The sequence below is a fragment of the Eleutherodactylus coqui genome, chromosome 1 (genome assembly GCF_035609145.1).
Source record: "Eleutherodactylus coqui strain aEleCoq1 chromosome 1, aEleCoq1.hap1, whole genome shotgun sequence".
Classification (NCBI taxonomy): domain Eukaryota; kingdom Metazoa; phylum Chordata; class Amphibia; order Anura; family Eleutherodactylidae; genus Eleutherodactylus; species Eleutherodactylus coqui.
This window is the reverse complement of record NC_089837.1, coordinates 446,965,739-446,990,195: the sequence shown is the minus strand read 5'-3', so window position 1 is coordinate 446,990,195 and position 24,457 is coordinate 446,965,739. Positions and strand designations below refer to the sequence as shown.

Sequence of the window (24,457 nt, the reverse complement as noted above, 5' to 3'; positions counted from 1 at the left end):
AATTAGTAACAGAAAAGGAAAAAGTAACAGAATGTTCCTTTTTAACAGGTTTATGACTCTATGTGCTACAAAACGTAATAACCATGTTAGTATAATGCCAAAAACACTCTGCAATTGATGTATAAACGTACTGTGGATGATGGAAGGCAACATGTAACGGAACTTGTTGGGATAAATATCCCAACATCTCTGAGGACAGACGGTGATGGGATACTTAGGCAAAGTTCCTTTTACTTCACTTTTGACTGAGGGCTTGCACACGTGTTGGTTTTGCAGCACAGTCTCCTCACTGAATCGGTCAATCCTTTTTGGTTAGTCAATCCCAATTTCCACAGTACTGTGTCCCAGTGTCTTCGGTGCTGGCTCCTTACCCCTTTCCACTGTATCTGCAGCTTTATACAGCCTAGATCCTTTGGTTCTTCTTGGTCCTCTGCACTCTCTCTGGCCTCCATATGTCTTCTATGTCCATGTACCAGCTCTCACACAGACAGTCTATTAGTCGTCCCTAGATAAGTCTCTCTGGCAGATTCGGCCTTCTGCAGCACTCAGGCAGCACCTCTTACCATTACCCACACATGATGAGCTCCTTCCTGCTGTTCTGCTGCTCCACAGTTCCCCTTTGTGACGCAGATATTCTCCCCTTATAGTGTGCCTGAGGCACTGAGCACTTTCTTCCTCCTTCGGGGTGATGAGTGGGGCATATTCCCTGTGCCTAGTGTGCCCTATATCTCTCTTCTTCTGAGCCCCTGCCAGATGATGGGGCAAAACAGCGGCAGCATCGGAGCGGCACGGCCGCTACAGTAAGAGAAGGGACCAGGGCATCATTCCCCCTCTTACACCTATTTTAGCAAATACGGGTTATTCTTTGTAAACTAAAATGTTACACAATTTTCTAATTTACTTTCTGTTTCTCATAGTTTTCAAGATCTTTATTTGCAGTCATTTAGTAGGAACCATAATTGTTTATTTCCATTAGATTAAACATTTTTTATTACATAAAAAGTAACATTTATTTGCGGAAACCACGATACCCCTTTTCACTTGAGCTTCTACAAGACAGGCCGGGCTCACACGAGCGTATCTCATACTGGCTGCATTCCACTCATCGCCATGTACTATCTTGGCATGTATGATCTTCTAAAATTTGATTGTTCTCAGCAAGAGAAACCAAGTAATCTATACATACATATGAACACTATGCGCCAAGATAGGGTTTCTTGCTCGCGTATTTCGCACAAGTTGTGTGAGCGACAACATGGCTGCCTATGGCAGATTGGTACAGCGTATAACATGCGCAAGACCTGCGAGCTGAATACTCTGTATCGACATTAGTGGCCTTAGACAACACTTAAATGGCAATTCACAAATTGCCAAGAGCAAAGAGCTGCACAGAGAGCTGTAGGGGAAATGTGCCTCAGATCTCTTCTGCTTGGCAGTGCTGATGGATGAATTGGAGATTTACGGTACTATTTCTGTAGCTTCAGTTGGTTGGGAGCAGCACTAAACTTACTTGACCACTTTACAATACAAAACTCGCTGGTTAGAAGGAATGTGAGAGTCAAGCAAACTAATATAAGTGGAGCGTGACCTCTCTGTAAGGGCTCGTTAGTTCACATCTGTGTTAGTGCTTTTTTCATCTCTCTGTTCCAATTTTGGAGTAGAAAACAAAAGAAAAACAGAATTAAACGTTTCTAGTTTTTTTCACTATTGATTTCGATGGATAGTTCCACCTTAAGGGCAAAAACACAGAGGCTTATACGCAACTATGCTGGCCACTACAGAGCATAATTGAGCATGAACAGGGTTTTCTTCTAGTGAAAACGGATCCATTGAAATTAATTTGCTTGTGAGAGTGAACCCATTGAAATCAATGGATTCTATTCCTTGTGTATAGTGTGTGTAAAACCATGCGCAAATACGTTCGCATGTCTCTGCCCTAATGCTCCTTTTACATGGGCCAAGAATCTCACGATTGTTGTTTGCCCGACCGAACAAGCTGGTGACATCATGCCTATGTAAGACAGTGAATGATCAGTGGTGTTTTAACTGCATGATAAGTGCACGAGACATTGCTGATTTTTGCATTGGGGGTATCGATGGATTAGACTTACTTTTCAAGCACATCCCACATATGCTCAATCAGAGTGAGATCTGGGGAGTTAGGAGGCCAAGTTATCACCCTGAACTTTTTGTCATGCTCTACTAACAATTCTGAACATTTTTGGTGTGAATTATCGTGCTGAAAGAGGTCATGCTGTGATTATTTTAGGGGTTGTCGAAGATGAACCATCTCTGGACAACCCCTTCCCCATACATTGATATAACAATCTCGCCTCTCCCCACTCCTACTGTGTTCGGCGACAGTGCTCAGTTCTCCATTCTTGTCTCCGTTATTTGCTGCAGTTCCGCATGGTTTAGGGGATGTCACAGGGGCTGCAGCAAATAACAGAGCTCAGCGATCAATTGGTCAATTTTTCCCGAAAAAAAAACATCATTTAAGAAAGTTGCTACACAGTAGCTCTTATACATAAACATTAGAGCTCAGAAATCCAGCAGTGATAGAGTTCATGTTACTAGACGCCTGATTGCTACAATTTTAAGACATGTTTGATTCCTCCCTGACTGTTTTTCCTCCTTGAAGGAAACCTATTTAGAGGAGTGAGCACGTCACATAAGGCAGGCATGAAGTGAGCACTGCGTGTACCTCCTATAAGGAAGGGCTTACTGTCCCACCCTGACCCTGAGCTCTTTGGGAGCAGTCAGAACTGCATGAAGCAGTCAGAACGATCTGTCGTACATTATCCACACTAGAGAAGATCTAAGTGTTCGTTGTGGAACTTTACATATTGATTTTGTGGAGAGATCACAATGGCTACAAGCAATCCAATAAACATGTCCCATTTGGAGCGAATAAGTAGCACTTGCTCCAGAATGAGCTTCTCCTCGGTGGGCTCAGACATCCTGTCCACAATCACCACTGCTAACTGTGAGATGGCTCTGCTACCCCTAAATCTGCTCATAGATCTGCAAGGCGACTACCTGACCCTGGAGGACGACGTGTTGACCTCTACTAACCATAAAGGGGGCTTCAACCTGCTTAGTGATGGCATTGCCCTCATAGATGGTCGTCAGTGCAAGATTGTCAATTATATCCAGAGGTGAGTTGACTGTTGTTGAAACTCTCTTATCTCCAGACATTGTTGATTTATGCATGTAGTTATTGCAAACACTGTGTCTATGCATACTTCCTGATTTATTAACTATGAGTGCACATTTATAAATATAAGGACCGGTGGGGACTACAGGGGGTCCTGATCAGATGAACATTCTGATATTTATTCATTATTGGAATGGTCAGCTTATAAGAACATACATGTAAAGATGTTTAGGGGTATGGAAAGAATTTTTAGCAACAAATCTGCTGTGTGAGAACATAATGTAAGTTGCATTAACAGTTTTTGATGCAGACCCTTTTACACCCAGTTCTGTATTTGCCTAAAGAAAATGTATATATGTAACCCATTTCTTTCCTTTATACTTTTCTGCCTTTTTATGATCCTGGTTTTGGTTGAACAAAAAAAAAGAAACTGCACAAAACTGCCCTACGTGAACCAACCTGGGCAGGGGTGTAGTTATAAGGGGTGCAGAAGTAGCAGTTGCATCAGGACTTTGACGTCTGAAGGGGACCAAGGCTGTACTACATAAGAAGACACCTGTATTATAAATGACACACGGATGGTTTCAAGTTATGTTTTGGAAGCTGGCCCTACTATAGACCATGCTGAAATTATTGCAATACTGTAGATACACTGCTTGAAAATTTAAAGGGACACTTAAGCATCACAGTATAATTCCAAGTCACTGAACCTTCAGGGATACAAATCTGTTTCATTAGGGCGCTGCTGCAAATAGCATTTCTTCCCTGCAAAATGTAGATAGAGAAATTTTGATTGAGGCCAGCCTTTTGCAGGGAAGAATACGCTGATGTGTAAATAGCACCCTTAGGTTGCCTTCACACAGGTGACAAACTCACACGAGATTTGTCTATTGCGAGGTGCACAAATCTTGCACAAATATGAAACCTATTCTTTTGAATGGGGTTATGCACATGAGTGATGTTTTCCTGCATGGCCCTGCATGTTCGTGACATTGTTTTTCAATCCTATATGCACGTGATGCGAGGTCTCCCATTGAAAACGCGGCGGAGGATCGCTTCTTTGACATAAAAACGCTTCGCATTCACAAAGTTGGCAAGCACGTGAATTCTCCCACGTATCCGCGGCACAGCACAAAAACAGCTGCGGCTGTGCCGCAGATACGGACGACTTACATAGGCTTCAAAGGAAGCCGTGGGAGCTGTCTGAGCTGTCTCCACAGGAAAATGGAGCATGCTGCGATTTATTCCTGTGCGTGCGACCCGCATGCCGGGAGGAAATCCCACCCGCATGTTTTTAGCTGCTCTACAGATGCTAATGCATCCCTATGGGCAGCAAGACGCATGGGGCCATGCGCGGATTTTATAAAGAAAAAAAAAATTCCATTGGGACGCAGTGAAATTTGCTGCTGAGAAATTCCACATCAAAATTAGCCCTATGGATTTTGGTGCGGAATTGCAGGCTAATTGAAGCCATTTTCATTCTGGAATGAAGCCACAAGGATTTTGGCATAGAACTTACCATGATAGGTGGTATGGAATGTGGAAAATTCCGCCCGTGTGAAAAGGGGAATGGTTTTGCAGGTAGTGAACACAGACAATTACTTTCTCTGTAGGCTTCATGACTGATTATTCCGCAGTTTTGCATTTTGCTAGTGTCATTGTCATTACTGGTAGCATGAGGCTGTACAGAGGCATAACTTGATGCTTCTAGGCCCCATTGCAAAATCTGTAATGGGGCCCTCAACTATAATGCTTTATTCATAGTACTGGGCTCCCTATATAGAGAAGAGAGGCCTTATTGACCCCCTAACGCTCCTGGGCCCAGGGTGCAACCGCATCCCCTGCATCCTCTATAGTTACACCCCTGAGGCAGTACTTGCAGGCCAATCAGGTTGCACAGGTAGTCCTGCTCTTCTAGGATGGCACATTGATTGCGGCATGTAAGGGTTTAACAGCAGGGATCGATGTTCTCACTTCTGAGCCCGTGCCATCCACAGGACGTAAATGTACGTCCTGTTGCATTAAGTACCACGTGCCTAAGATGTAGACTTACGTCCTGTGGCATTAAGGGGTTAAGCAGCGAAAGTAAATGTAACCCTAAGGGCGCCTACCCACTTGCGATTTTTTTTCCTTTGCATTTTGCGTTTTTTCTGAAGAGCAATTAGGATAGAATGTGTTCTTGTCCATTTGCGTTTTTTTTTTCGGTCCGTTGCAATTTTTAACATAGGAACTGTCAGTTGCATATGTGTCCTTATTTTTCTTTCAATGCACCCATGAATGTCAATGGAAATTAACGGAAAAGGCGCGAAAAAGCCGCGAAAAACGTGCGGAAAACGCTGCGTTTTTCACGCACGAAAATCGTGCAAGTGGGTAGGCGCCCTTAGCCTAGCAATAATTTTAACCCAATATGTATGACTACTATTTCAGTACCTACCACAATTCTCGATAGAGTCCAGTTCAAAATATTATTAATGACATACAAGGCTGTTCACAACCTTTCCCCTCCTTACATCTCTGACCTAATATCCCAATATCTTCCCACACATAATCTTTGGTCCTCAAAGGACCTTCTTTCCTGTCCTCTTGTCTGCTCCTCAAACAACTGTCTTCAAGATTTCTCCCGTTGCCTCACCTGTATCTTGAATCTCACAACTCCAGACCATCAGACTCTCCACCACTTCAGAAAGCTTCATAAGGAACTTGAAAAAACTCTTAAGAAAAGCCTATGACCTACAGTAGCCCTACTGTCATCACTGTATAAGCAGTTTCTACCTTCACCTTCCTTCCCTTGTAGATTGAAGTCTAACTGTCAGGGTCCTCTACCCAACTGTATCAGTCTGTAACTCATTTTCTTCATGTATATTGTACTTGTTTTTATCTTACGTAATATATTTTAAAGGAAACTGTCACCAAGTTCATACTGCCCGAGCCATAGTAGTATGAACCTGGGACAGGTATACCCATCGCCCCATTGTATGTATTATTCTGAAATACTGCGCCATTTCAGAATAAACACACTTTGACTCAGAACAGAGTTTCGAGACAAAGAGGCAGGCCATGTCTCTGCCTGCATGTTGACTGACTACTCTCTCACGGCTTGTGTATAGGGAAAGAGCTGTCATTGAAGATGCTGTGGGTGGAAAGAAGTCGGCGTAGCTCATCTCTTTGACTTGGAGGTTCATTTTGAGTCAAACTTTAAAGTACATTTATCCTGAAATACGGCAGCATTTTAAAACAACACATACATGGGGTCGGTCTATTATATGAATAATAATACCTAGAGCGTGTGGTGATTCACATTTTATTTATAAAATGGTATAAATGGTGAACCTATAGTGCTAGTCCTACATTACCCCTTCATTATATGCACTCTTGTTTTTTTTAGGAAAAAGCTCTTTAAAAATCAGAATGTAAGGGGTTTTTAGCTTAAATAATACTGTTAACATAAAGCTTAGACATGCCAACAATATCTGATTGGTGGAGTCCAATTGCAAGATCTCAAAAATTAAATTGGATCTCTACAACGCACAACAGTCCATTTGGCTTCTTCCTGGCTTCAGCACCACTGCTGACCAAGTGCTGTATAGGAATGACTTGTTTAAAGGCCCTGGCATTGATTTGAAGGAATGCTGCCATCCAATAGATGGCCCTGCAGAGGTATTGTTCCATTCTATTTATTTGCATATATTACCCAGAGGAGCATGCATGGCCTTATTAGTCTCCTCACTCACCTCCTAGGTGCCTCCATACACCTTCACCTTAAGAAGAGACGACACCTCTCCTGACCCACATCATAAGCCTCTCGCTAGCCAAACCAAAAACCTACTGCACACTGATGAGGGGCAAAAAACCCAAAACAGCTGCCTGTGTATGGATTTCTGACTTAGTTTTCAATTCCCAATCATTGTTTTAAAGACTTGTTTACAGGGTCTGACATTGATTTGAAGGAATGCCGCCATCCAATAGGTGGCGCTGCAGAGGTATTGTTCCATCTTCCTTATTTGCATGTATAGGACTTCCAACACTATATCTGGCTTGACTATAACCTCAGAAAACGCCTTTGAAAGCCAGCAAACCTGTTCGCATTGCCTAACATGAGTCCTTGTCCTTTTGGCGTCCGTTTTCATATCCCCTGAAGAGTTAAGGCTGTTATAGATGAGGATCAGCTGAATATTGATGTCCATGTTGGTGTGCACTCCCTTTTAGCTAAGTAGTGTATCTATTTACAATGACATATTCACCCAACCAAATCCTAAATAGCCTTCCTTGTCCCTTTTAGTGATGTTCAATGATGATGTGAGAAACGGAGTAAATCAGAAATCATTGGCGCAACCAGGACTGATGTCATTCCTTCTTCTTCTGTCAGGGCTCGGCCCCATATAACAGTGTGCCATTTGTGAGCTGCCCAGTAATGATGTAATGACTAAATAGGATCTCCAGGTTTTTGTGGTAGTTTTGAAAATAAAAAATAAACATATTGTGTATTAAAGTAAGATTTCTACATTTTTAAATCAGATTTTAACCCTTGTTTGTAATAATAAGGCGGCTTCTCCATTGACGATAGTGTTGCAATGTGCCTGTTTGGGAACGTTCTCTTCTAATGTCACGTCTATTATTTATTGGCAGTCGGCACTACAGACATCGTTTTTGGCTAAAATTTGACAAATGAAATCATTTTAAAACAGGAGAGGATAAAATACTCTAAAATCAGTCACATCTGGGAAAGAAAGAAAAGGATGTGACCTCAGTAGAAATGACTAATAGCACACAGAAAAGTTCCGACAGTCATATGGTAAATTCCCCCAAGTCTGTACCTCCTCCAGAAATTATTTTTACATCAATCAAACCATGTCACTAATATTTACCGTATATTTATTAATATGCAGCACATTATCCTGGTTCCCGGACTGCACCCTTCACAAAGTGCCAGCGCTGCCTATTAGGTAGCAGTAATTATAAGTTAGTAGTTAGTACAGATGGCAGAAAAAGACTACATTGTCCATGTAGTCTGCCCTTACGTTATTTCTCATTGGACAGATCAATGCTTATCCTAGGCAGTTTACATACACTTCATTGTTGATTTCCCAACCACGTCTGCTGGAGGTTTGTTACAGCATCTACTACTCTTTCCGTAAAGTCACATTTTCTGACATTGCTACTAATCTTCTCCCCTACCTAATCACAGATTCAGGGGTGTATCTAAAGACTCAGGGGCCTGGGTTCAAAGTTCAGCTCAGGCCCCCCACCCCTCGATAACTGTACCTGTACCAATATCTATACCAATACCTGTACCAATACCTAAACAGTGCTGCAAAACATATTTACATACAGGATTTAGCCCCTTGTTATAAGCTTTTCAAACATGACTAATTGTCTAATTGAAATAGGATTTATAATCCCATGTAATGTAATATAAGACAGATGCTGCTGGGCAGAAATAAACATCCGACCGAGCAGCATGGTTCCACTGGTTAGGGGTTTGAGCCACTCAGCTGCTGCTACCAGCTGGCTCCCCAAACCACCCAGAGCAGGGCAAGAGGTGAAGTAAACAAAAATTTGGTAGGAAAGCTCTCAGCCAAGCAGGGATCAAAAGGGCAGCTCAATGCTAATGATTAAAATCCCATGCATTTGGTACGGTGTTTTCATATTTTTGTCCACCCCCTGTATATAATTATGTACAGGAGATACCCAGATTATACTGGCATACTCCATATCCCTCTATACAGGAAGATGTATAACCTATACCAGCTGTACATATATAATTATGTATCAGAGATACCCAGGCTAAACCAGCATGCTCCATATCAAAATACTAACGAGCACGTGGCCGTTTTGTTAGTGAGTGTGTTACATGCTGTATATAGTGACATGCTGGTATAAGCTACGTATCTCCTGTATATAATTATATATGTACAGCTGGTATAACTTATACCAGCTATACATTTATAATTATATGAGGTACATACCTTGTTACACCACATGATCAATATCACTCTATACAGTGAGATGTATAACTTACGCCAGATGTACATGTATAATTATATACCCAGGTTATACCAGCATGGTCTATATCACTCTATATAGAATGTATAGCTTAAACCAGCTGCACATATATAATTATATACAAGAGATATCCAGGTTATACTCGTATGTTCCGTATCACTATATACAGGACTATGTACATCCCCCTGTATGTACAGGGATACTTTCTGTATATAATTATGTATGTACAGCTGGTATAACTTATACCAGTTATACATATATAATTATATACAGTACATACTTGGTTGCACTGAATGGCCTGCTCCCCTCCTCTGCTATAATGCACTGATGGACTAAGGAGTCTGCAGTCTCTCAATGGAAGGGAGGAGCATGCACCACGGGAGCTTGCAGCATGTAATTGACTGCCAACTGCTTGGGTAACGGGCCTCCTCTTCCTGAGTGCCACCCGCAACTGAGCCACGGGCCTCGACAATGATATAGTATATTTGGGTAGGTCCCCATCGTTTATACAGTATGTTTGGAAAGGAATCTGGTATGTCGATCAGTCACTACAAGAAGCCATCTCTAGGTTTTGCTTGGGAAATGTAGACTTTCATGGCAGACATTTAGATGAATGGCCCTGTAATGCATGATGGGTTGGGTATAGTAGAGCTGGAGCTGGTGTTACAGAGCAGCTCTCTGTTCAGGCTCATAGATGGGATCCCAACTGGGAGACCTCCTCTAAAACATCCAAATGCCCTCATAAGCCCTAAAAACATCCTTATAGGATAACTTTGTTATTAACAGCTATTGACTCTAATAGTGTGTTAGAAAGACTGCTCATAATGGATAGGGTACGTTACAGACACTGCATTGTACAGGTTGTTGCAAGAAATTGCAGCTGGGGAAATGTTGCATTAAACAGCTGAGGGTAATCTAATATATATACATCTTCAACCAAACCATATGAACGTATATGCGTATGGTTTGGTCTCAGCTGTCCGGCTAACGAAATACCCTGCATGCACTACTTATTAAGCTCGCTGGACAATCAGGGTGTAGGCTCCTAACAGTGCTGGGACTCTGAGAAGCTGGAGTATGGGAAATGCCAATGTTTGGTGATAAGATTATAAAGCTCAGTTCTCGGTGACGGCACCCTAAAGAGTGACAAGGTGCCGCCGTTCTGTAAAGGTGGTAAGTGCTGGAGTCCCGCATGCGAACACTGGATTATTATATAATTGATGAGTGTTTCTCTGGAAGTGACTTCCTATCAATGAAAGGGCTCAGTAGGTGTTCAAACCTTTGTTGGTGATTGCTTCACAGGATATAGAGACATTTTATAAATAACCGCTGTGCTGGCATATTATCAGTAATACCACAGTCATGTATGCATTATGTAAAACTATACACTATGCCTCACAGTCACTCATCATCACCATAGCATCTACAGAGTGGGCCACGAAAAAGTAGTCCGGTACCACATTGTTATGAAAGTTGTCTAAAAGAAAATCCTTGCTGCCCATCAACCAATCACAGTGCAACATTCATTTGAACTCATAGTGAAGTTATTGCCAAGTAATTCCTGCTTTCCCTGCCCTCCGACAATGCTGAACACCCATACTGGCAAGCTGGAGATAAACTGATCCCTAGTTGGCTGGGCACAGCTGCTGCAGGTATCCTGTGCTGACAAGTTTAAAGACTGTTTAGTGAGATTATTATTGTTCCTTCTTGATCCTGGTCAATAGGGCTAGGACTCCGATTAACAGACGGTTATATGAACTCTTAATAGTAACATAGTGTTAGGATGAAAAAAGACATATATCCATCTAGCTGTTACCTCCCCAATGTTGATCCAGACGAAGGCAAAAAACAATCGGGTAGAAGCCAATTTTCTTCATTTAGGGGAAAGAATTCCTTCCTGGCTTTAAGGCTGGGAACTGGAATAATCCCCGGATCACCGACCCTTCTTAAGTAATTAGTGACTATAATATGTAATATTGTAATGCTCAAAAAAGGCATCCAGGCCCCCCTTAAAGTCTTCTATCGAATTTGCCATCACCATGTCCTCAGGCAGAGAGTTCCATAATCTCACTGCTCTAACAGTAAAGAACCCTCTTCTATATTAGTGTAAAAACCTTCTTTCTTGTAGATATAGAGGGCGCCCCCTTGTTACAGTCACAGTCCTGGGTATAAATAGATGATGGGAGAGATCACTGTATTGTCCCCTGATATATTTATACATAATTAGGTCGACCCTCAGCCATTGTTTTTTTTCTAAAATGAAAAACCACCAATTTTGATAACCTCGTTGGGTATTGTAGTCCACCCATTCCATTTATTACTTTAGTTACCCGCCTTTGTACCCACTCGAGCTCTGCTATATCTTTCTTGACTACTGGTGCCCAAAACCTTCCACAATATTCCCTGTGTGGTCTGACCAGTGACTTGTAAAGAGGAAGAACAATGTTCTTGTCATGTGGCCCTAGACCTCTTTTGATGTAACCTATGATTCTATTTGCCTTGGCAGCAGCTACCTGACACTGGTTGCTCCAGTTAAGCTTACAGTTAACTAAAATACCCAAGTCCTTTTCCATGTCGGTGTTACCCAGTGGTTTCCCATTTAGTGTTTGATGGTGACATGTATTTCTCTACCCATGTAAATAACCTTATATTTATCAGTGTCAAACCTCATTTGCCACTTTTCTGCAAAAGCGCCAAACTTATCTACATGCATTTGCAACTGCATTCTGTCCTTTCTTGTGTTAATTACTTTACATAGTTTTGTATAATCTCCAAATATTGATATTTTACTGTGCAAAACAGGAAAACAGTAAAGGCCCATTTAGACCTAACGATTCTCGCTCAAAAATTACTCAAAGCCATCTTTGGAGTGAGAATCATTGGATCTTACTGCACGCACAGTTTTCGTTAACAAGTCGTTCATCGTTGTCTTTCAGCGAGCTGAAAGAGAATGATGAGCCTTATCAGTGCCACGCGCTGAGTTCTCAGTGGGATACCGCTGATACCAGGGGCGTAACTATAGAGGATGCAGAGGATGCGGTTGCACCCGGGCCCAGGAGCCTTGGGTGGACCATAAGGCCTCTCTTCTCCATATAGGGAGCCCAGTACTATGAATAAAGCATTATAGTTGGGGGCCCCATTCCAGCTTTTGCATTGGGGCCCAGGAGCTTGAAGTTACGCCTCTGGCTGATACTATTCTTTCAGCTGGTATCCTGCTCGGAGAACACAGCCAGAGTATGAAGAAGACAGCGCTCCAGCTGTGTTCTGCATACCCCGCTCAGAGCGCTCAGCTGTATACCAGCTGCGCGCTCCATGAACATGGCAGGAGTATGCAGAAGACAGCTCTCCAGTTGTCTTCTGTATACTCCATTCGGAGCGCTCAGCTGTATAGCAGCTAAGCGCTCCGAGAAGAAAACAGCTGTATGAAGAAGATAGCGGCCCCGCTTGTCTTCTGCATACAGCGTGAGCTTCATTTAAACACTTATGCAAAGTGAACGCTCAAAATTGTCACTCAAACTGCCATATGAGCGAATTTTGAGCGATCATCTTGCCGTGTAAATGCACACGATTATCGATCAAAAGATGTCTTTTGAGCGACAATCGTTGTGTCTACATGGGCCTTAACTTGTGACATCTCACAGTTAATAAATCATTGTTTGTTTACAATGGCAACTCCTGCACCCTATATCCATTAGGATGACATCCATCTGGAAGATTGGGAAAGCCCCCGAACCCACTGCCTGCGGTCTTTTGCACCTTGGTACACAGCTCTTTCCTGTCTGCACACCTGGGTCTGCTGTCTCCACCTGGGTACACAGCTATCCACAGCAGCGGTGTGAAGATAGTGAAGTTGATAGCAGACTTGAGGAGGATGGAGGCTGCAGTGTTCTATGCAGCATATCTGATAAAGACATTTTCATCCCTTGAGAAGTCAAGTTTTCATCCCTTTGAATATAGTCTCTACCTCCCCTTCTAGATGAATATCTTCTATATGTTCAGTGGAGATATTTTAACATTAGCTGATTTTTTTTCCCGTATATCTTTTCAGGAAAGTCACCCTGCGCAGTCATGCGGATTATAAGGATTACAGAGAAACATTGTTAGCAAAACCTATGTTATTTATAACAAATGCAAGAAAACGCAACTGCCACTCTTCCTCAGGTACGGTGAGAAGTTACCTGCACTGCAAATCTAATCTCAGCGTCTCATGTCGTGGGTAAAGTTGGGTATTTTAACCAATTCTCAGGTGACTCCGGGCTTGAAAATGCACTAGAGCATGACCTTTGAGGATGATCCGTGAATCTTGTTATTATATGGCTAGTGGAGGAGGACATACCATACACTGTGACCAGACTCTAGCACTAGTAACAAATACAATGTATTCCTTTCCTTAGGAACATCATGGAAAATATACAGGTCATGCTTAATCTTACGCTTTCTGGGCATGCACCAGATTTAAAAAGAACAAACATTAACTACAACATGTTTACAAAAAGTCTAGCGGTCTTCTTAACCCCTTAGTGACGAAGCCTGTTTACGCCTTAATGAGCAGGCCAATTTTTTTCAGGAGTTAATGCAAATCAGAGGAGAAAAAAGAAAATTTCATATTCAGTTTTTTTGTATAGTGTGCGTGAAAATGTGAATGTGCACCCCAAAACTGAAACCACTGTTTTACACGTTTTTCGAAATATACCCATTGTAGCCCTAATCTTATGTCTGTATGCACAATAGGAAAGGAGCAACTGGTGGCTTTCAGAACAGAAATTTTGCTTGAAATCCCCCAACAATTCCCCCATTTTGAAAGATAGACCCCTTAACAAATCTATCTAGGGGTGTACTGCATATTTTGACCTAACAATTTTTGAATGAATGTAAGCAAAACAGAAGGAAAAAAATACGATTTTCATTTTTTTGGAAAATGTGTCACTTTAAATAGTTTTTTTGTACACCACACATATCACTAATGACTTGCACCCCAAATGGATGCTCCTGTTTCTTCTGTGTTTGGAAATATACCCATTGTGGCCCTGATCTTATGTCTGGACACATAACAGGGCCTAAAAGGAAAGGAGCACCTAGTAGCTTTCAAAACAATCATTTTGCTTGTAAGTGTTTCGGGCCCCATTGTACATGTTTAGAGCCTTTCAGCTTCCAAAATGATAGAAAACAACCAACTGACCCCATTTGGAATACTAGATCCCCTAATGAATTCATCTTGGGGGGAACTGAGCATTTTGACCAGTAGGTGATTGCATGGGTTTCCCAAACCACATGTGCCAGACTAAGGCCTCATGCCCACAGCCCAGTCGGATTCCACATGCGAAATATCGCAGCGGAATCAGGCCCGGCGCCCCCCAGAGACCCTATACTCACCTCTCCGGATCCAACACGAGTGTCTCATGCTGGGCTGTGACTCACTGCGGAAGTATCGTGGGACGGACGGCTTCCATTGACTGCAATGGAAGCCGTACGCTCAATTTTCCGCACAGAATAGTCTGACCACAAATTCTGCAGCAATATTCCGTCCGTGGGCATTTGGCCTAAAGGACTTTCATACTGTATACCACATTGTCTTCGTTTATTTAGCATTGTCTGTTTTGCTGTTACTATAAAATAAAGCGTAAAGTAAATGTTGTTTTCGGTTTGCAGCAAGTATTAGAAGATATGCCTAAAATATCTATCTTTTTCCAGCTAAAACATTTGCCCTCATTGTAAATACACGCCATCCACAGATCAGAACCAAGGTGGAGGCGGCTATGAACAATATTATATCCTCCGTCATGGGAGAAAACTATCAGTTACAGGTGAGAGACTTCATATAGGTCTGTATCAACACTCCCAGTATAAATGTGACAGCTGTTGTGTAGCAGGCTTGGGTTTATATAGTAAATGAGCGAAGCTGCATTGTAAAGCCTGTGGGATCGACAAAGGCAGGATAAGTCACAGGTTGAAATTCTAATGTCATTAGGAAAGAGGTGGATTTGCAATTTCAGTAGTTCACACTGAGCCTGATAAGAGAGATACAGTAATGCCGCTGATAGAAATAGGATGAACTGAATGCATTCTATATATGCAATAGATTCTGCTGAATATATTATATACTTCTTACATGTTTACATTGAATCATTTCTTTATACATTTTCACATTTTTTTAATATTTTGTTACATTTACAAAGCGAAGTAAGTGTCTGAGGTTTCAGATCCATGTTGTGCAAATAATACATGAATGTTCCATATATTACTGATATACATACGTTATAATAAGAAGACACTGCAGGCTTATACACAGGACTCATGTCTAATGTTATATTGCACTCACCATTAGTCAGATATCGGTTTTACACAGTGATAACGATTACAGAGCAGCTACCTCTAGTAATCACAGGTGACGTCTTTTCTGATTGGAGGTGTTCTAGGCCCAGACTGCCATGAGGACCAGCGCCAATCAGATGGGTCCTGTGAGAACTTGTCTTTGCACACTCCACTAGCTATAACTACCCCCTCCTCTCAGTGTCCCCACACAGTCATAGTGTCCCCTCTTCGACTCGAAAAAGTAATAGTGCCCCTTCTGTGATGCCCACTATTAATAATGACCCCTTCTGTAGCCCCTCACTAATAATAGTGCCCTCCTCTGTGACCCCCACTAGTAATAGTGCCCTCCTCTGTGACCCCCACTAGTAGTAGTGCCCTCCATTGTGACCCCCACTAGTAATAGTCCTCTACTCTTGCCCCTACATCTAGAGCCCCTGCTCCTCATCTCCCAGCAATGAAGAACTATCTTCTCCTCTCACATAGACCTGGCTGGGGCTGTCCAGGGAATCGCTCTGTGCATAGCTTAACTTCTCCCTCATCTCCGGCACTTAGTACATGTGTGTTCAGTAAAGGGGGAAGAGTTATGCTGTGCACAGAGAAGTCAGCTGGGCAGTGACAGCCAGAACTATGCCAGGAGAGAAAATAGCTCATTGCTGCTGGAGGTTCAGGAAGGGGTGGTGGGACAGGAGGTAGAGCCATATGGCCCTGAGTCTCCCACTCCTGGACTCTGGTTGTGACACCTTGTTTACTACTTTTTGATGACTAATTTTAGAAGACTGCCATGAATGACGTTTCTTCTTTTTCTCACTAGTTTACTTTTCACAATACTGTAAGAGAATACCTTGAGAGACAAAACTTTCAACTGACAGAAGACAACCTGAGTTTTTCATACACTTTCAAGCTCGATGTCTTTGTGGATTTCTTCTTCATCTTTGGTCTGAGCAAGAAAAATTGTGATTTGCATGGGAAGATTCTGAACTTGTACTGTACGAACAGTAGCAGGAGAGAAAGAGTTAAATTGTTCCTGTCAAAAATGACCACTGCATTAATACGACTGGGTAGCAGCTGGGACCATGATCGGAGACCGAGTGCTTTCTCTCTGGGTTAGTTTAGTAAATTAATATATATTAAAACATCTCAAACCTAAACCTCAAAATTCAGGTATAACTGTAGTTCACCCCGATATTCAGTAGCAGGAAGCTGAGATTTAGAGAGCTATTTGTTGAGGTCCTCAAAATGAAGAGCTGTTTTAGCTGTCCGTGTCAGTCTTGGTGAAATGAAATAGTCGAATACAAGCACCTGGCTTTTTCCAGCCGTCCCATTGTAGATGAATGGAGCAGCATCGCACATGCTCGACTGCCGCTCCATTGAATCTCCTCCTCACTATAGGGGCTGTAGTGAGCCTGCAGTTAGGGGGAAATGGGAGCCCCTTTCTCAGACTAGTGGGGGTCCCCACTGGTCAGACTTTTATTACCAATCCCGTGGATAGGTGATAAAAGTCAATCTTGGGAATATCCCTTTAAGTTGTGAAACAATATGTAGCTTATTGTTTTGTTGATGACTACATGATATGTAGGGGAGTGTTTTTGGCAAAAGCAAGTTTACATTTTTGAACAGAGATATTGTAGCTTCAGGCAAAAAATGTACAAATCTTAATATTTCATTCGTTTGACTCTTCTCTTGTTCTTTACTAGATCACAATTCAAAAATCACAATGGGCAAAAATCACGACCATCTGAAGCATTGGATTTTAATATATTAATTCAAATAAGTGATTTTCGGCTACGAAAAAAAAAAGCACATCGGTGACTGTTTTTGGTCGCCAATTTTTTTATACGCTGCGTCAGAAGATAGGTCTTGCTCTATCTTTTGCCGAGTTACAATGGGAGTTCCCATAGACTCCTATGGGAGCTGAAAAATAATGGAGAGGGAGTTTAGCTACGTCCAACGCTGGGAAAAGAAAACAGCTGGCTCTATTTAAAGCATTAGCAGTCATTCCAAGGATTTCTGAGGATCGAGGGATTTCTGCGCTGCAGCGTACTTTTTTGTCGATACACAGCAGCCACCTGTGTGAATGACTAATAATACACTTATTAAGATTGGGACTTGGTCGCGGCTATTCTTCATTCATGCAATTTTGCAGCGCATACGTCCGAATGTAAAAATGCATATGGTCGTGTGAAAGAGGGCTTAAGTAAAGCTGCCCACACATATTAGATTAATGTCAGCCAAACCTGAGGGATCGACAAAGCATCCCATGTGTATGGGGGCTTCCTGATTCTCCCCCAACAGCAGAAGTTGGAGTGAGAAGTATCAGGCAGTTGAATGTCAACATGCCAATCCTTTTGTTCTCAGAAGGTTGGAGCAGACTGACAGCTGAGTCGATCATGTATGTGTATGGGGGATTGCAGTCGGGCCCGTATTACAATATAACTAGGCACACCTGTGGTGAGCCATCCAGGAGTTTATATAGGAAGTACTACAAGTGCAATTACTGGTAACTACTGATATCCTTCATATTACATGTATAAACTTTGTGGTCACCAAAATACGAAGTTAATAACTAGTGAGATATACACTTATAAGATTATATTTACTTTTAGTGATCGTCTATGTGCTAAAATTCCTTTTGTTCTCCTCTTTTAAGATATGATCATGGAGGATCCTTTTCCACAAGAAGAACCTGTCAATGATGTTGCCCCCATTCTGCCACGGAACTCGTGAGGATTAAACGCAGGAAAAAAGTTACATCAGAAAGAGAATAAGTTGTATAAATATTGCCATGAATACACGGACGGAGAACATTATGGTTAATAATACTGGGATTTGACATATCATTTAAGGGCTGGAAACCAAAAAATTGGCCAAGTTTTGTTTGGATTTTCTGTAGTGAAGATGTCACTCGATCGGCAAATTACAGAATGTTAAAAGCAGATCAGAAAAGCAGCGAAAGTTAAATGTATTCAAGACTGGCAAGTTTGTTATTATGCAGAATATTTACTGAATACCATCAGCAGATTATATGAACCCATTGGAATGATTCGGTTTACAGCATTGTAGTACATTATAGTTATCATAACACATCCATTATTTAACTGAGCACTTAACTGCCCTGATATACCTATGCAATGCATTTTCAGCTGCCTCGGAACAGATACGCTCTGGTGCAGGAACCCTGGTTTGGGGTAAACTTTTTTATTTCCTTACTCAACAACCTTCTAAGCCGACCTGTTTTTGGTGCCTGTTTTGCATGAACTGATAAACCATATTAGGCTTAAAAGCTTTTAATGGGGTTGCCTGTTTTGGATAACCCCTCTTTATTAAATCATCTTGATCCTACTGCGGCAACCCCAAGCAATAATCTGTGGGTGACAGTAAGTGTTTAAAGGGTTTTTCTGAGACTAAAAATAGTGTAACAGACAGAGAATATGATATTTTAGAAAAATAAGTACTACTCCCCTTCCTAAATGGTGCCGCTATCCAGAGTAAGAACCCTTGCCCTATCCCAGAAGAAACTCCAAAACTGCAGCAGTCACATGTTGTTCATTGTGCACATAACCATTCAACCAATCATAGACTTCAGTGATCACATGACATTCATAGCAGTACCACTGTTGTAGCCTGTGATTGGCTTAGCGGTTATGTACACAATGAATGGCATGTGGCCTCTGCAGCTTCTTCTAGGATCAGAGCTGTGGGTTGATGGGTTGGGGTTAGTCCTGCACTGGATGGGGGCTATTTATGGACATGAGTATTGCTTATTTTTCTAGATTTTTTTTAAATCACAGAAAGCCCGTTTAATTTTCCTACAATATCATTACAGTGGAAATGAAGCATTACAGAATACATATTGAATAATATAGACTGTTAGTCTAATGTAAGGACATACTGGATCCTCCAGAATAAGAGGCGCTTTGTGTAAGGAAGGACCCTCCTCAATTACCTTTGTATGCCCTAACGGGGAATTTGAATTCTAATTTAGTTTAACAAACATCACAAATTTTAAATATGAAATATATATTAACAGTTTTTAAATATGAAATGTTTATTAAGAAACTATTTCAGTAACTGTATGGTGATAATATATTACAGATGTACTTCTTTAAGGACTTCCCATTTTTGGCAGCTTCATACGTTGCATAGCTTTGATTGTTTAATACATTTTTGTTCATTTTTACTAAGTTAGAAAATCTCTTTGTTCTTATATTACATGCTATATATTAGCAGTGCTCTATATTTTCTCTATACCTGGCCTGATTGTCATAAGATCAAGTCTTGAAAAATAATCTTTTTGCACAAGTAATCTTTATTTTCAGCCATTGTACGCTGATGGGTTGCTGAAAAAAGTGTCATTTGAAGGTATTACTGGCACTAAAGCTTGCTGTATGTTCTAAATTACCTTTTACCTCCCAAACTTTGTTTCAGCACTTCCCAGTCAGTAAGACATGTGTGTGTGTGTGTATGTACAGTGGTGCTTTGAATTTTCCATATTTCTGCTTATATTTGACCTAATACTACATTTGATTTTCATATAAGTCCTAAAATTAGATAGAGAGCCAAATGAAATGAGTCAAAAATATTGGACTCGGTCATTCATTTATTGAGGAAAATGATCCAATATCACGTCTGTGAGTGGCAAAAGTATGTATACCTGTGCTTCAGTAAGTGGTATGATCCCATTGTGCAGCAATAACTGCATTTAACCCCTTAGAGACGAAGCCTATTTGCGTCTTAGTGACGGAGCCAAATTTTGGAAATCTGACATGTGTCACTTAACATATCATAACTCTGTAAAGGTTTTGCATATCCAAGTGATTCTGACATTGTTTTTTCGCCACATATTGTACTTCATTTAGGTGGTAAAAATAGACCCATATAATTTGTGTATATTTATTAAAAGCGCCAATATTGGGAAAATTTTGAAAAAAATTGTCATTTTTTCACATTTTCAACTGTAATATCTCAAATATGTGCAAACATACTGTAAAAATTTTTGCTAAGATATATATTTCAATCTGTTCACTTTATTCTAAATGCATGTTTGAAAAACCTTCGTTGTTTTTTTTAACCGTTTAGGAGAAGTACAAATTTAACATTAATTATCAACATTTTGAGGAACACTTTATTTTTCGGCACCAAGCCAAGATTGCAAAGGCTCATGGGTGTCAGAATTATAGATAACCCCACAAATGACCCCATTTTAAAAACTACAGCCCTTAATGTATTCACTGAGGGGGGTCAGGAGTATTTTGACCCCACAGTTTCTTTTCAGGAATTAATGCAATTTACAGTAGAAAAAAAATAAAATTTCATATTTTTGCAAATACGTAATTTAAAACACAGGATTTTTTTCTGTAGTGCACATGAAAATGAGGATTTACACCTCAAAATGCATACCCTCATTTGTCCTGTGTTCAGAAACATACCCATTGTGGCCCTAATCTTCTGTCCGTAAGTACAACGGGGCCAAAACCGAAAGGAGCAGCCGGTGGCTTTCAGATCAGACATTTTGCTTAAAGGCGTTTTAGGCCCCATTGCTCACTTGTAGACCCCTTGAGCGGCCAAAATGCGGAGGACCCCCACAAATGACCTCATTTTGGAAACTAGACCTCTTAGCTCATTAATCTAGGGGCGTACTGCGTATTTTGACCAAACAGTTTTTGAATAAATTAAAGCAAAGCAGAAGTAAAAAATTACGATTTTTGCTTTTTTTTTTAATCTATTATGTGATTTTAAAAACATTTTTTTTTGGACAGCAGACATATGAATGGAGGCTTTTTACCCAAAAGTGGATACCCCCATTTGTCCCGTGTTCAGAAACATACCCATTGTTGCCCTAATCTTCTGTCCGTATGCACAACGGGGCCCTAACCGAAAGGAGCAGCCGGTGGTTTTCAGAACAGACATTTTGCTTGAAGGTGATTTAGGCCCTATTGCCCACTTGTAGACCCCTTGAGCGGCCAAAATGATATAAAACCCCCACAAATGAACCCATTTAAAAAACTAGACCCCTTAACGCATTCATCTAGGGGTGTACTGCGTATTTTGACTCCACCGTTTTTAAATGAATCGAAGCAAAGCAGAAGGAAAAAATTAAGATTTTTGTTTTTTTGGCAATTATGTCATTTTAAAACTAGTTTTTTTTGTACAGCATACATGGGAATAAAGACTTTCACACCAAAATGTATACCCCCATTTGTCCCGTGTTCAGAAACATACCCATTGTGGTCCTAATCTTCTGTCTGGATGCACAACGGGGCTCAAACTGAACGGAGCGTCAAACTTTAACTCTCTTTTAACTTTTACGTGATCACCATTATCCATTGAATAATGGCGATCACACGACCGAAGACGCTCAACGCGGCCCCCCGTGACATCTCCAAGCTCTTGGCTACCTTTAGTAGCCAGGAGCAAGGAGATTTTAAATTTCCTCTTGCCCTTCCCAGCTTCTGCGCTTGCGTCCGCCATTTTGGTGACGGGCGCATGCGCCAAAACTGGGAAAAGGTCGGCGGATGAGGATCCCATCAGGGGACATCGCCGGTGGCCTTATTTAAGTAATTTCACCTCCCGTCACAGATCCGATCCGTGACAGGAGATGAAAATTGAGCTTTTTTTAACTTTTACGTGATTGTCGTTATCCATATGATAACGGCGATCAAGTGACTGGAAAGCACGTACCATGGCCCCCCATGAAATCTCCAGGCTCTTGGCTACATTTAGTAGCCAAGTGCGGGGAGATTTTAAATTACCCCGCCAATCCGCGGCTTTTGCACCTGCGTCTGCCATTTTGGCGACGGACGCGTGCACAGAAGCCGGGCAACGTCCGCGAAAAAATCTGGGGGCTTTAGGTACCTAATTTCATCTCTCCTCATGGATATGATCCATGGAGGGAGATGAAACAAACTTTTTTTTGGTTGTTTTTTACACTTTTTCAACTTTTTAAAAACTTTTACATGATCACTGCTATCCATTGGATAGCAGCGATCATGTGACAGGTAACCGCGTACAGTGGCTCCCGGGGACAGCTCCCTGTTCTCAGCTACTCATACTTGCCGGGAGCAGGGAGTTTTTAAATTTCCCGGGCCTCCCAGACGCATAATGTCACGCGCATGCGCAGACGTCGGCGGTAGGGCCGGGGAGAACGAAGCAGATGCCGGACAGCGCGGAGGACGGGGGGTGAGTACTCTCAGCTCCCCTAACAAATCTGATCCGTAAGAAGAGCTGAAATCTCTTTTTTTTAACTTTTCGCTAACTTTAATGCGATCGCCGGTATCCGGTGGGGTGGGGTCCCGCGGCCCTGGATGACAGCTCCATGCTGTCGGCTACCTCCGGTACCTGACAGCATGGAGCTATCACGTCCTGATCCTGCAGTGCTTTAATTCCCAGAGGAGGCATGTTTTTATGTCCTCTGGGAATTAAGCCCAGCAGGCCAGGACGTAAAAAGGCAATGGGGCCATCACTAAGGGGTGTAAGACAGTGACTGATAAAATGCTGGAGGGTGGATACGTGCCACCGAGCGGCCTGGGCTCGGTGGAGGAAGCCAGCATTTCTGTGTCAGTAACGCTATGTTACTGACACGTTGTAGTGTTTGTAAGTGGCTCCAAGCCGCATAGTCCGGGCCGGCTTTCCGGGAGTGGTCGAAGTGAAGGGTGGGATGGCCACTCCCACGTACCAGGTGGGGCTGGTATCAGGCCATATAAAGCCTGGGCCTGCAGGACAGAGAGGATCTGGCAGAGCAGCGTCTGGCTGAGAGCCACAGAGAGCGTCTGGCTGAGAGCTAGGGCGCATCTGGCTGAGAGCCAGAGAGAGGGCTCTGTGGAGCAGGGAGCCCGGCTAGCCCAGCGTGTGGGCTGAGAGAGCCAAAAGGCGAGGTTGACAGGGTGACGCCCCTAACCTCAACACCCAGGAGGGTGTGGTGAGACCTCCACAGGTCTGAGGACTGGACTGGCTGTGTACAGCAAGCAAGAAGCATTCTGACAGTGAGTAGTCAGGAACAAGCAGATGTATAGTGAGAGCTCAGACGAGCAGGTGTTTATTTACGTTTTGGTTCTGTTTCTTCTGCAATAAACCCAGACAAAGCCTGGACAAAAGAACGTTGTTGCCCGGTGTCACTGTCTCTGGCCGCGAATGCCCACGCTGCTACTGCCCCTAAACGCTAATCCCTCACAGGGGTTAAACATTCCCAGTAATTCTTATGTTTGGCACATCGGCTTGGAGGAACTTTAGCACATTCCTCTGTACAAAACAGGTTCAACTCTATTATTTTGGTGGGTTTCCTGCCATGAACCACTCCCATCATGTACTTCCCCAACATTTCTATAGGATTAAGGTCAGGACTTTGACTTGGCCATTTCAAAACTTTAACTTTATTCTTCTTCAACCATTCTTTTGTAGAACGACTTATGTGCTTCGGGTCGTTATCTTGCTGCATGATCCATGTTCCCTTGAGATTCATCTTACGGACAGATGTTCCTGGTATTTTCCTTTAGAATTTGCTGGTATAATTTAGAATTCATTGCTACATCAATTGATGGCAAGCTGTCTTGGCCCAGATGCTGCAAAACAAGCACAAACCATGATGCTATCACCACCGTGTTTCACATATGATATTTAGTTTTAGAGCTTATTTAGACGACTGTATATCGGCTCGGTTTTCACGCCGAGCCGATTTACGGTGTCCTTGTCTGCAGGGGGAGGAGGATGAAAAAGCCAAGAGCAGGAACTGAGCTCCCGCCCCCTCTCCACCCCTTTCCACTCCTCTCCACTATTTGCAATGGGAGGGGTGGGACGAGGGCGGAGCTAAGCACCAGTACTTAGCTCTGCCCCCATCTCGCCCCCTCCTATTGCAAATAGTGGAGAGGAGTGGAAAGGGGTGGAGAGGGGGCAGGAGCTCAGTTCCTGCTCCTGGCTCCTTCATCCTCCTCCCCCTGCAAACAAGGACACCGTATATCGGCTCGGCGTGAAAACCGAGCCGATATACGGTCG

The 24,457-nt window shown here is 42.3% G+C and overlaps 1 protein-coding gene across 1 annotated transcript; it reads left to right on the top strand.

Annotated features, from left to right (window-relative positions):
- The first annotated feature begins 2,750 nt into the window (after positions 1 to 2,750).
- On the top strand, positions 2,751 to 24,166 carry MEDAG (mesenteric estrogen dependent adipogenesis). The gene is made up of 5 exons (XM_066583094.1): positions 2,751 to 3,158; positions 13,209 to 13,321; positions 14,852 to 14,964; positions 16,284 to 16,575; positions 18,120 to 24,166. Exons 1-5 carry the CDS (start codon positions 2,869 to 2,871, stop codon positions 18,194 to 18,196), a joined length of 885 nt encoding a protein of 294 aa, XP_066439191.1. The 5' UTR covers positions 2,751 to 2,868; the 3' UTR covers positions 18,197 to 24,166.
- Positions 24,167 to 24,457: the final 291 nt, after the last annotated feature.